This window comes from Mizuhopecten yessoensis, unplaced genomic scaffold (genome assembly GCF_002113885.1).
Source record: "Mizuhopecten yessoensis strain PY_sf001 unplaced genomic scaffold, ASM211388v2 scaffold371, whole genome shotgun sequence".
NCBI classification, from domain to species: domain Eukaryota; kingdom Metazoa; phylum Mollusca; class Bivalvia; order Pectinida; family Pectinidae; genus Mizuhopecten; species Mizuhopecten yessoensis.
In genome coordinates this window covers 290,363-304,653 of record NW_018403513.1, presented here as the reverse complement: position 1 = coordinate 304,653, position 14,291 = coordinate 290,363, and the positions used below count along the sequence as shown (strand labels likewise).

Sequence of the window (14,291 nt, the reverse complement as noted above, 5' to 3'; positions counted from 1 at the left end):
CAGACTCCCAACTCATGTCTTTTGCTAAGAAGACAATCCACACTATTGTATACAATTTGAAAATGTGTTACCATCTGTGTGCTACTATTTACATCACTGTACATGTGCTAGTTAAAACTCGACTCTCGACAATTTGCCTGGGCGATTTCTGTCATTGTCAGAGTACGACTGTGAGCTATGGGATGGTTCACGGTTCCCAGATCGATGCAGATGAAATAGAAAAGGGCCAATTGCATGGAAGCTCCACGCGTCGTCACGGGAATGCCATCCTATGCAAGCAGAGAATCCCCTACTTCGAAACTGGATGGGAAACATAAGATCAAAGAAGAAAATGCAGAAAACGTTACCTATATTTTAAATTAATTAATGATTTGACCCCAACTTTTTACCTACATGATATTCCCCCACTTCAAGTATTCCGAGTTATCTTCTCCTGTGAGTAGGTATTGATTGTTACGTCATTGCAATCTCCCAAAAAGTTTTCAGGATTACAAAAACTGTAGAGTAGTGATTGACTTACAGAACTATTTACAGAAAAACCTTCTTCTCTAAGAGCGCAATGGCTCACCTGGTCAGAATACAAACATTCTAATACATTCAAACTATTGATTGGTGTTGCGCCTAATGGACTTGTAAATTTTATCTCTTGTCTTTGGTGTGGTAATGCGTCTGACCGATACATTTTCGAAAATGATGACCTAGCTTCTTCCTAAGTTAAGTCCAGGTGACATGGTAATGGCAGATAAAGGATTTACAGTTGAAGATTTACTTCCAGTAAATGTAAAGCTTAATATGCCACCAAGGATTCCAGGTTATCGACAGATGACCACAAATGAGTTTTTTCAGACTCAAGGTATTGCCTCTGCTCGTATCGTAGTTGAAATGAAAATGGAACAGTTTAAAACTATCGGATACTAAGTGGCTCCTTACCTCTATCAGAGGCTCATCTAATTGAGCAGATGGCATTTTTATGCATTGCATGGACAAATCTTTTGCCCCCATTAATGAAAAAAATGTTGAATCTTACTTGGCACTTATTTATTTGCTACATGTATTTTAGATGGATGGATACTATTCAATTATAGCCTTTGGCAAGTGATCAAGCGTCTGGTTGATCGAGACTACTGATTTCCCCGTACACGAAATTCGGTTTTATTTTTATCTACCAATTGTAAACTTCCGGGTCGGCTTCTACTTCCTTGTTGGAAGACAATAACTGGAAAGGAACGGGTGATGAAGTAGACATAGACATTTTGCTGAATGTTGTACTGGATGCCTGTAACAGATTTAGTTTACGAGAGTAAATAATGACTGGGGATCATGAGGATCCTTCGATGGCAACCGCGGAAGCTGCTGAAATTTACATGCGGCTTTGTGACACTTTGTGTAATGTTGCTTGTTATTTACACTTTAAACAAAGTGTGGGAGGAAAACCGATGCTCTGTTGAAGAGTCTAATACGCTACTGGATGATGTGGTAAGTTATACACTTTTGTGTTATGTAATCAAATTATACAACTGCTAATATGCTGTATGTGGTAACTTAAATGTTAACTGTTTAACAGGTTGGGCACAACGGTGCATATAGGTAATAATCCTGCATTTGGGTAACATCTTTATATGTTATGATTGAATGCACTTCGAATCTACTTTCACTATCCTATATACACTATCCCAAACTTTGTAGTTGGAAGTTCTACCACAGATGAGATAAAAGGAATTTTCCTCTATCCAAGGCTTAGTAGGGCGCCAAGGGTTCTCCACTACCTGGAATGAGGAGGGTCGATGGCACCAATTTGTAATAGAAAGGAATTCAAAATAGTGCAAATTAAAGTGTATGTGCATTTGCTGGGGCTTGAACCCTTGATTCCTGATATCATCACATTTGAGTTAGAAGCTCTATCAAAATTCTCTCTAGCTGAATTTTGTAAGGCGATTTTGATATTGTGTTCAAAGTACATAACTGTACATCTTCTACTGCATAACTAACTATGCATAGCTGCAATAAAATAGCTTCTGTTGATGAGACGATTTAGATATAAGTTGCGGGGCAGAGGAAGTCAGGAGTCCCGAAGTCTTTTCAGGACTTAATCAAGTCGTTTCGGGACATATGCAATTTTCACTTATAAATAACATTTCGCTCCCGTTTCATAAAAAGTCATGTAAATACACAAGTATGGTTTTAATCTATGACCTGTGTCACGACTTACCCGTGCTTGGGATCATTAGTGTTACCAGATTGCTAGTGCTTGAGGGGATACCTACCAACATTTACCCGATTGACAGTGTGTTGTTACCAATCAATTGTCTACATTTAGTTGACATTAAAATATGTTTAAGGAAAAAAGACAATGGTATCTACAGAACATAGAAAAAAATAATTCCCAAAACAACTTTTGACATGTCCCAAAAAGACCCGAAAAGAAGTCCCGACAGAACGTCTTGTTGCCGTAACGACCTGACACCATCTAAGATGTGGTAAATTATACAATATCAGTGAATTTTCCACCTTGTTTTACCTGAGTGTGTGTTAACAGACTGCTTTATAAAATTTAGGTGAAGAATAATGGTTCAGTCAGTTTCCAAGTCACTACACAACTGACATCAACTAAACTTGCATGTCTTATGTATCAAAGGTTACTATCAATACTAAGCATGTATGATGCTTAAAGTGCTTGGTACAGCCTCCATTGTCAACTTGATAGACAAGGTTAGGATGATTGATTAAGATCAAGTCTGATCTGCACTAACAAACACCTAAGAACATGAGACTACCATATTAACTTTCCTCTTACTATTTTTAAGGTCAAGGGATCAAAGGTCAGGGTTATGCAGACTATATAAACTGGAAAATTATAATCTAAGAACAACTGAAGCAAGGAACTTGAAATTCGTGTTAGTTTTATCTACTTCACATTCTCCTGACTTCTGTAAATTTTTAAAGTCACAGAAGTAAGAGTTCAAGGTTATAACTGCCAAAGGTCATGAAAGTTAAAGGTCAAAACCAAACTTTAATACTATATGAATAACATATACTGAAGCCTTGAAACACATAATATATATTTTCCACTCCAAGCAGTATTCATCACTGAAATTTGGAAGGTATATAGTATCAGTTGAAAGGTCAAGGTCATATTTCATAAAAATCAATAATTACACAATTAATAAATGTAGGGACATGAAACATACATCAGTAAACTTTCCTCTTCACATCCTTTAGAGTATTGTTAATTGCCAGTATCATCAGAGTTTAAGGTCAAGGTTAAACCCCAATATTGTATGAACTATATAATTGAAGCTAAGCCTCTATACTCATGATCATAACATATGTTCTTCTCTCCAAGCTTTACTCATAAATCAATTCTCAAGGTCAAAGGATGAAAAATCAAAGTCAATTTAACACTAAACTCCAATCCTATCTCCATTACTTGTAGATTTTCAAGATGATGAGGTCAGAACAACACAAATTTAATGCCAGAATTGGAAATTAGGTCATATATTGGTACTGTGACTGTGGAAATCCTGTATTTGTTTTAACAAATTCTAATCGTATCATTGTTGTAATACCAGAATATATTTTGTATATAATAACTAAAACATGATGAATCATTGATTTTTTTACAGCTTTTACATGAAAATGTAGATTTACTATCAACAATAATAAGCTGTCTCCTTTTATTTTAGTGTCAGCGATACAGGGTCCATTCTGTAGATGGTAACCTTTGTAAAGACTTGTGTGAAACCCGAGCCATCAGATATGTCAAGTGTACAAACTACCGCCGTGGTAAGAAGGTGTTCATCATGGAATGTAACGGCAGGTGTCAGGCTGGAGAGACGGTCAAAGTTGTAATGAAAACTAAACACAGAACTAAAGAGGAATATGATCATTTGGTTTTGCCTCTGAATGATGATGGCTCTTTGACTAAGGACGGACTGGAAATGGCGAAGATTATGATGATAAACAAGGCTTATGGAGACATGCATTTCACTGTATCATCCAGCCAAAATATTTTCTCTGAGCTTTGGTCCATGGACTACGATCAGTATGTGAAAACTGCGACTTACAAAAACGCTGATCATGTTGCATTATTAAGTATCTGGTCATTGCTACAGCAAGATGAGTATCTATTCATGAAGGTTTATCAAAATTTGCCCTATGTGCCCCTTCTGTATGGCACTTGTGGGGAGTTCTATTTCATGGAGTACGCCCCTCCGGGAGACATACTTAGTCCAGGGTTCTTTACGAAGTCTCCTTGGTCACAGCGAGCTGATGCTGCATTAAAGCTTATAGACGTTGCACAATCACTAGACACAGACTTTTATCAACCAGTGCATTTCTGTGATATAAAAGTGGATAATTTTGGGCTGGGTTCGGACTTGAGAGTTAAAGTCCTGGATTCAGATTCATTATTTTTCGATGAAAAAATGTCTATGAACTTAAAAGGTCCATGTACCAAGCATGATGATTGTGACTTTTTTGACTGTCGGGGATGGTGCAAGATTAATAATAAAACTTGTGATGGAAGGAGAACGAATAACAACTTACAGGTTTGTATATATTGGTAATTCTTATATTACCATTGTAACGTTGGACGAGCGTCCGTTGTGTACTATGGCTAATGATAACAAATAGAAATAGTTTAAAGAGTATATAATTTATTTACAACAAGAATATATCAAAAACAAATCACACTCTCACATTCACACGCACTATCTAACAGATAACTAATAATACTACAGTCTCTGAACGTTTCACTCCTTGACGGCACAGATGACCCAACGTAGACACAGTCTGTTCCGAAGTATCAAATAGCGTAGCTACAATGCAGTATAATACTGATCAGATCACCAACGGTGATAAATGTTAGCTCAATAACGCTAACACACCTTTACGTCCGTGCAAAGGTAATGTCCCGCAAGACATACACATCACAAACCTCCAATGACTGGATAAGGTTTTATGTCTCTCGTTGAAGCGCTGACTCTTCAGTCCTGGTTGATGGCCTTGACCTTGTCAGCAAGACATCATCTTCTGAGAAGCTGACCTTGACCCCGTTGAATAGGTAGCATTCTGGTCGGTCCCGTTGCTCCTTGCTAGTACGATGCCATACTATAGGCTTTGTGTGGTCACCCACAATGACTGGTTCCCCGTCATGTAAAGCTAAAATATATTAACATACACATATAGAACACATCACTCCCTCATACAACTTATTACTATACATACAAGTGTATCAAAATATTCAAAATAGTTAATGTCAATCAAATAATAGTTTTACCATTACATAATGTTAATGAAACTATTATAAATGACCTAAACTAATGTGCAGGTCCACAAATAACTTATACATCACGATATCTCAAATACGTACTCTATTTCCACTCCCGACTTCCGTACATTTTACACGCGCACAGTCGCACAGTAGACTAGAAGCTAATACCAACGGATCAGTGCTTCCATACATTTTCTTATTGAACCGATACACGTCAACAGTGATCAAACTGATATTTACAATATACAAATACATCTGACTACTTATGTATGCATTTACTATACATTTGCTATTGGATACTTGACATAATAAATGTCAAAAACCATTATTAAACAGTGTAGAACATTGTAACACAATAACAACAAACGTCACGCATGAGTGGACCACACCGATAAACAGAAGGCTTGACCGATAAAATACAGGTATAACGCAACGATACCCGAGATATAATTACAGAAATAGAAGAGAGAGATAAGATACTCACCACAGACTGTCTTCTGTGCTCATATTCACACTGGAATATCCTATAATTCCATCGGGTGTACAGAGACGATAAGCCAACACTAGCTCTACCTGTATAGTACGTCGTCTCTCCCGCGCTTACCTATTTCCGCCCGTGATACCTACCTTCTGCCTAACAGTCATAACGGTATTACAATACTTACCAATACATGTGGACGTGACAACCATATAGGAGGATATTTCCGTGGATATGATATTTTTGCGATTTTGAAGGTAAACAATTTGATTGCGAAAATATGATCTGCAGAACAATAAGACAAGCATAAGGGAATAGATCTTGCTGTCAAATATTCGGTGTACAGTACCACTAAAACAAAGGAAACGGTATACAGTACCTACTAAAACAAAGTAAACAGTATACAGTACCTACTAAAACTGTTTTTGGTACAAAGTTAATATATGGTATAAGTATTTCATTTTCAATTTATATAAAATTTTGAATTGATGACAATCATATGAATAATATAGTTTCTGGAAAAAAGAATCGTAAATATAAATTTGTTGGTGATCAATGCAGAATTCCCACAAGTTAAATTACTGCTAAACATGTTATGATTTCAGAATATTTGCGAGGACATCTTCATTGATCGGCCGCCCAACTTTTTCCAAGGCCTGTTACATGATGCTCCACCTACCATTGCTGGTGAGCTAGCCACAGTGTTGCAGAATTGTGCCTACCCCAACAAAAATATGGCCGAAGTCGTAAGGACACCAACATCCCGAGAAACAATGGAGAGACTTTACCAACTACTTCAGACCAAAACTGATTCTTGGAAATTTTCTTAAAAATATTGAAAGGGATTCACAACAAAATGAACTGACCTAAGTATACCAAGTATTAATTAACAAATGAAGCATTACAGCAAGCATTAAATTTATCATCGATAGCTCAAAACAAAATGCTTCTTTTCTTGCGTCACCCTGAGCCAAAGTCAGGTGACCTATTGGGATCAGTCTTCGTCTTTCATCCGTTAGCGTTTCACATTCTGAACTGAAATGCAAACACTGGTACATATCCACCACAGCCACCATTTTGAACTTAAACTTCAGTTCTACTAAAGCTATTTCAATAAAAATTCATTGAAATGTTCAGTTCATGCCGAACTTGGAGAGAAATCAAAGATGGCTGTCATCATGCCATATTGAAAATCTGTTTTGAACATATGACTCCAGTTGTTCTAAAATAATTTCAATGAAACTTAAAACGAATGTTTTCCCGACAAAATGTTGGTATTTTTCAGGTCACTCATGATCAGGTATCAAACATTGTTACCATGATAACCATCTTAAAAATCTTTTTTGAATTTGAAAGTCAGGTCTGCTGAAGGGATATCAGTTACTGGTAAACTTTACAGGAATGTTCAGTCCATGATCCTGACTAAGTGTTTTTAATTTTCTGGTCAGTCAGTGAGGAGCACCACAGCTGCTAGCCTGAAGCTGTAATTTGACCCTGACTAAGTGATGCTATATAGCCTCAATGGCTGCCATACTACCCAACAGCATTACCTTTTTTATACAATGTATTTCTTCTTTATCTCTATTGTCAAATAAGTATTACAACAAATAATTAAAGCCAATATCTTAGCAAATGTCCACCATATTTTTTCTGTACACATCTGCAATTCCATATTGTTTCCATCAAGTGAATCACCATAAGGCCCGGTGGCTCATTGTTTATTTTTGATAATTAATTTTTGTATTGACATAATATTATTTTGATTTATTGATGCATTGCATCTAATTGAGATTTAATATATTTTCCATATGTATCAATGGGTATTAAATCACAAATGTCATAGATGTCCTAGTGCAAGCATTCTGGCAGGATTTCCCTCATGCATATAATGCCCAGAATTTGAAAATATTACGTAAGAGACTGCATTTTTATAAGACATGTATCATGGAATCCTCGAAATCCAAGGGTTCCAATATTGATACACAAACTGATATATTCTTTACACACCTGCGATACGTCATGACAAAACCTAAGGCTCACAGTACACATTCAACTGGTTATTAATTAAACTTTATTTATTTTACAATAGTATGAAACAAGTTTTTACAACTTATACTACCGGTAATCACTCTTGTTGGCCCGGATGTTAGCACCCAAGGGGTCTTATAGAAGGGAAACAGAGTACTAGGAGAAAACCCATGTGGTCGGGCAGGTGACCCCATACCTTTTCACATCTGATCGGGGAATCAAACCAGGGGCACCTTGGTTGGTTTTAGGTATAAAAACCTGACTGAAGGAATCCTGAATCCTGCCTCTAGGCTAGTTCTGATAACTGACTTTTGAAGATAACAGCAGAGCTACATTCAAATTAAAAGTCTGTCAATTTACTGTTACACTGCCACAGGATTCCTTCAATTTTCATCAAAGACATCTCACTATTCTACTTTAGCCCGAGTTTCCTCTGGCCCTGACACGTACACCAGACTTAAACTTTTTGACAAATAAATGACCCACACCAAACATTTATCTGTCAAAATGTCTAAGTCTGGTGTCAAGGCCTGAGTGAGGGGAACTCAGGCTAAATTCTACTTTTATCATCCGAAAGTTGTTGTGTAAAGATCCTTTTGTTTTGTCAATTCATGCCACATTCCGGGGTGCAGAGAAGATATGTTATCGAGAGCGGAATCCTATGATTTTGAGGATGGAATTTTGGTTGTAGACCAGTAATTTGTATACAAGAGTCTCCTAATTTCTATGTCTTCCAGTTCATATCAGGATAATTTTATTAACATAACAAAGTACATTCCTGTAATGATATAAAATATGATAAGATAAAGGTGAAATGATTTCTGAAATATTATTGAATATAATTGGGTGATAGCAATTACAGTAAACATTTGTTTATAACATAATTTAATATTGGTCGAAAATAGGTTGTATTGTCTAAGGGTAAAAATGTCCCATTGTATAGTTTTCTACTTTCACATTCCTATCATTTTTACGAATACATTTTTAACTTTTATATGCTTTTATTCGATACAACTGTGATTTCTACACGCAGCTAATACATTCTTTGCGCTGAAGCTTTGGTGCAAATATGCGTAAAATCTTGTTATGTTTGTCGATATTCCTTTCAATATTTATTATAAATGTATTCCTTTAGTTGTGGTAAGCTTCTTTTTAATCTCTGTTTTGTAATTTTCATTATTTGAGCATAATAAAATCTGCTTTTCCACAGTGATGTGCCACAAGTCTGTCACGTTATGTTAATTACATAACGTTTATTTGTTAATTTACTTTTTCTTAAATCAATTTTTCTGACTTCATTTTTTGGTCAAAAATTGACTATTTGCCACACAGATTGAGAATTATCCAGCACTGCTCTTTGGTTATATGATTACAAGTATCCGTTTCATAGAGTTCTAATCATGATGATTTGATTGGTCAAATAGGTTTTATGGCAAAATTTAAGATTACATCGTGTCTATAGGAATAACGTCAAAGTATAACATTTCCTTTTTTTTTGTACTGGGATGAAAAGTGATATGTCAATAATTAAGGCACAGATAATAATATGAATATTATCAGAAGAAACACTGGAGAATTTACTAGCAGGATGTCTTGATTTATAAATTGATAACCTGTTATGAAAAAAAAATGAAATAAACACACTCCTGAATCTAAGGTGTATTGTTAGGTGTACAATACACGACCTAAATTTGATGTACTTGTTCCAGTTAACACAGATTCATTTTACACAGTGTGACCTATTTAAAGCTGATTGACACATTTTAGATTAAATAGGTTCAGTTTACACAATGTGACCTAGCTAATTGTGAAATTGTGAAACAAATTTTATGTGCTTATATTAATCATCCTTGTGGGCCTGGATGGTAGTGCTCAAGGGGTCTTAATGTGGAAGGAAACTAGAGTACTCAGAGAATCCCATGTGGTCGGGCAGGTGACCCAATACCTTTTCTGTTCAATCAGGTAATTGCATGAACCCCAGCCATCTTGGTGAAAGATGAGTATTTCTCCCACACCTGACAGATTTATCTGTCTCCGCCCTAGGGTTGAGATGGGGGGATTCCCCTATTCATAACAATGGCATGACATCACTTCAACAATACAATGACGTCACGTCAACAATCCATCAACAAATTGCCTGTATGTGTTTTGGGTCCATGTTTACCTTTATTTCACATTAAAATACTGTTAGATATGGGAGAAAAATAATCAATCGCTACTGGTTGTGTAAGATAGAGAAATCTCAACCCTCGGACTAAGATTTTTTGTCCAGAACTCGGCAAGCCTCGTTCTGGACAAAAAATCTTAGTCCTCGGGTTGAGATTTCTCTATCTTACACAACCAGTAGCGACAGATTCTATTAATCTATGTTATCCACTGCATCACCCAGCCACCCAGTGTAACCTCTTTATAGGTGTTGTTTTCAGATTACAAGGTTTATTTTACACAGGAATTTCCAATGTGATATAGTTTCATTTTAATTGACACATTCCAGATAAAACAGGTTCCGCGTTACACAGAATAAACCCAGTAAGATCTAGTTCATTTACACATTTTAGATTACACAGGATTTGGTTTAAATAGGTTAGCATGTAAATGAATTTCTTTAAATTCAAATTTTCCAATTAGTTCCATCTAATTGTAACAAGGTCAAGGAAAAGATAATAATTCATAATTCTGATATGGATGTATCCCATCTTTTTGTGAAACACACCTCCTTTACAAAAGAGTTCTTATTGTAAACTCTTTTTTATGAATAGTGTTGATTCAGACTCAATTAATTGATGAAACAATGCAAAATTACTGTGTTAACATGCATTATTTGGAATGGATATAAATAAAATTCAAGGCATAGCAAGAGGCCCAGATGGCCTGTGTTGCCCACCTGGATATTAAAACAATCATGGCAAATTATTTTTATTAAAAGTAATACATGTACATGTATTGCAAAGAATTCCCCATTTTAGACTGCCTCTTGGCACAAAGGGGAAGATACCACCCTTCTCTACTGCATTTGAATCTGGTCCTATACTTGAAAGAAAAGATAGTTGATCAACTGGTGAAACGGAACAGGCTTTTAAAGACTTGAACACTTAAATTATGCCCTTTTTGGTCTTGTCCATCAGTCAGGGTGAAGCTTAACACTTAATTTATACAATTGATTCCAAGGTCTCAAAGAACAAGTGGGATTTATAGCAAATGATGAGATCAGTATACACAAGTACATATACTTGTGTTATAGTACATGTATATGGATATAAGGATCCGAAGACTTACCTTTTTTAAACCAGGAATATGACCCTCTGACTTCGCCTCCAGGGGTGGGGCTACACCTTAGTGCTAATCTTGGTAGCAAGGATTCCGGTTCATATGTAGCTATATAATGGGGATTTCAACCATTTTCCTGTTATGACATGGGGAAATTCCCAGGGGCAGACTGGGAATCTGACAGATTTTCATAATAATCAAGAAAAACATTTTCATATCTCAAATACATTTTATTTAAATGGTTTGATAGCTAGTTACACATGGATGAAGTGCAAGATAAAACATTAAATTATGATCAATTAAAAAAGCACCAACCTGACGAGTCTCTAATATGTGGTAACTAATTGTAAAAACATGTTTTTAATTTCAAAACGTAGTTTATCTACCATATAACAACAAATTTGGGGCCAATAGGATGTATATGTAACACCACAGACAATCAAAAACACCTGCCACTAAGTGGTTAAAATTTCACAACAACCATTCACCAAGCCACCTCTTGTTACCAAATTTGTACACTAGGACAAGTCAACAATATCCCTGTCATACAATCAAACCTTCCTTACTCGCAAAGACACTACACAAAATGAAACCTCTCAGATATACATAATAAATCAATTTGCTTCAGACCCATTTACACTGTTGAAAATGTTGATACTGACCATCAGGTGTCCTCTAAGCTGTCGCATCAAATGCCCTCTACACAGTTCATCAAGTGTCCTCTACACAGTTCATCAAATGCCCTCTACACAGTTCATCAAGTGTCCTCTACACTGTCCATCAATTGATATGTCCTCTACACTTTCCATCAAGTGTCCTCTACACTGTCCATCAAGTGTCCTCTACACTGTTCATCAAATGTCCTCTACACTGTTCATCAAATGTCCTCTACACTGTCCATCAAGTGTCCTCTACACAGTTCATCAAGTGTCCTCTACACTTTCCATCAAGTGTCCTCTACACTGTTCATCAAATGCCCTCTACACTGTCCATCAAGTGTCCTCTACACTGTTCATCAAATGTCCTCTACACTGTCCATCAAGTGTCCTCTACACAGTTCATTAAATGTCCTCTACACTTCCCATCAAGTGTCCTCTACACTGTCCATCAAATGTCCTCCACACTGTTCATCAAGAGTCCTCTACACTTTCCATCAAGTGTCCTCTACACTGTCCAACAATTGATATGTCCACTACCCAGATCATCAAGTGTCCTCTACACAGTCCACCAAGTGTCCTCTACACAGTCAATCAAGTGTCCTCTACACAGTCCACCAAGTGTCCTCTACACAGTCAATCAAGTGTCCTCTACACTGTCCAACAATTGATATGTCCACTACCCAGATCATCAAGTGTCCTCTACACAGTCCATCAAGTGTCCTCTACACAGTCCATCAAGTGTCCTCTACACTGTTCATCAAATGCCCTCTACACAGTTCATCAAGTGTCCTCTACACTGTCCATCAAGAGTCCTCTACACTGTTCATCAAATGTCCTCTACACAGTCCATCAAGTGTCCTCTACACTGTCCATCAAGTGTCCTCTACACTGTCCATCAAATGTCCTCTACACTGTCCATCAAGTGTCCTCTACCCTGTCCATCAAGAGTCCTCTACACTGTTCATCAAATGTCCTCTACACAGTCCATCAAGTGTCCTCTAAACAGTTCATCAAGTGTCCTCTACACTGTCCATCAATTGATATGTCTTCTACACAGTTCATAAAGTGTCCTCTACGCTGTCCATCAATTTATATGTCCTCTACACTTCCCATCAAGTGTCCTCTACACTGTCCATCAAGTGTCCTCTACACTGTCCATCAAATGTCCTCTACACTGTCCATCAATTGATATGTCCTCTACACTTCCCATCAAGTGTCCTCTACACTGTTCATCAAGTGTCCTCTACACTGTCCATTAAGTGTCCTCTACACTGTCCATCGAGTGTCCTCTACACTGTTCATCAAGTGTCCTCTACACTGTCCATTAAGTGTCCTCTTCATTGTTTATCAAGCTTCCTCTACACTGTCCATCAAATGTCCTCTACACTGTCCATCAAGTGTCCTCAACACTGTCCATCAAATGTCCTCTTCATTGTTTATCAAGAGTCCTAGCCTCTACACTGTTCATCAAGTGTCCTCTGCACTGTCCATTAAGTGTCCTCTACACTGTCCATCGAGTGTCCTCTACACTGTTCATTAAGTGTCCTCTACACTGTCCATCGAGTGTCCTCTACACTGTTTATCAAGTGTCCTCTACACTGTCCATTAAGTGTCCTCTACACTGTCCATTAAGTGTCCTCTACACTGTCCATCGAGTGTCCTCTACACTGTTTATCAAGTGTCCTCTACACTGTCCATTAAGCGTCCTCTTCATTGTTTATCAAGCTTCCGCTACACTGTCCATCAAATGTCCTCTACACTGTCAATCAAGTGTCCTCAACACTGTCCATCAAGTGTCCTCAACGCGGTCCATCAAATGTCCTCTTCATTGTTTATCAAGATTCTTAGCCTCTACGCTGTTCATCAAGTGTCCTTTACACTGCCCATCAACTGATGTGTCCTCTACACTTCCCATCAAGCGTCATCTACACTGTCCACCAAGTATCCTCTGCCCTGCTCATCAATTATCCTCTACCCTGTCGATAAAATGTCCTCTTCATTGTTTATCAAGAGTCCTACCCTCTACACTGTCCATCAAGTGTCCTTTACACTGCCCATCAACTGATGTGTCCTCTACACTTTCCATCAAGTGTCATCTACATTGTCCACCAAGTATCCTCTACCCTGCCCATCAAGTATCCTCTCCCCTGTCCTCTACACTGTTCATCACATGTCCTCTACACTGTCCATCAAGTGTCCTTTACACTGCTACACTGTTCATCAAGTGTCCTCTGCACTGTCCATTAAGTGTCCTCTACACTGTCCATCGAGTGTCCTCTACACTGTTTATCAAGTGTCCTCTACACTGTCCATTAAGTGTCCTCTACACTGTCCATTAAGTGTCCTCTACACTGTCCATTAAGCGTCCTCTTCATTGTTTATCAAGCTTACTCTACACTGTCCATCAAATGTCCTCTACACTGTTCATCAAATGCCCTCTACACAGTTCATCAAGTGTCCTCTACACTTTCCATCAAATGTCCTCTACACTGTTCATCCAATGTCCTCTACACTGTCCATCAAGTGTCCTCCTGCCCATCAATTGATGTGTCCTCTACGCTTTCCATCAAGTGTCATCTACACTGTC

General features: G+C 37.5%; 1 protein-coding gene across 1 annotated transcript; it reads left to right on the top strand.

The window, feature by feature from the left end:
- Window positions 1–1,152: 1,152 nt before the first annotated feature.
- Window positions 1,153–9,428, top strand: LOC110446958 (protein FAM69C-like). Its single transcript, XM_021492308.1, has 3 exons — window positions 1,153–1,476; window positions 3,684–4,547; window positions 6,356–9,428. The coding sequence occupies exons 1-3, from the start codon at window positions 1,321–1,323 to the stop codon at window positions 6,578–6,580; spliced, it is 1,245 nt and encodes a 414-aa protein (XP_021347983.1). The 5' UTR covers window positions 1,153–1,320; the 3' UTR covers window positions 6,581–9,428.
- Window positions 9,429–14,291: the final 4,863 nt, after the last annotated feature.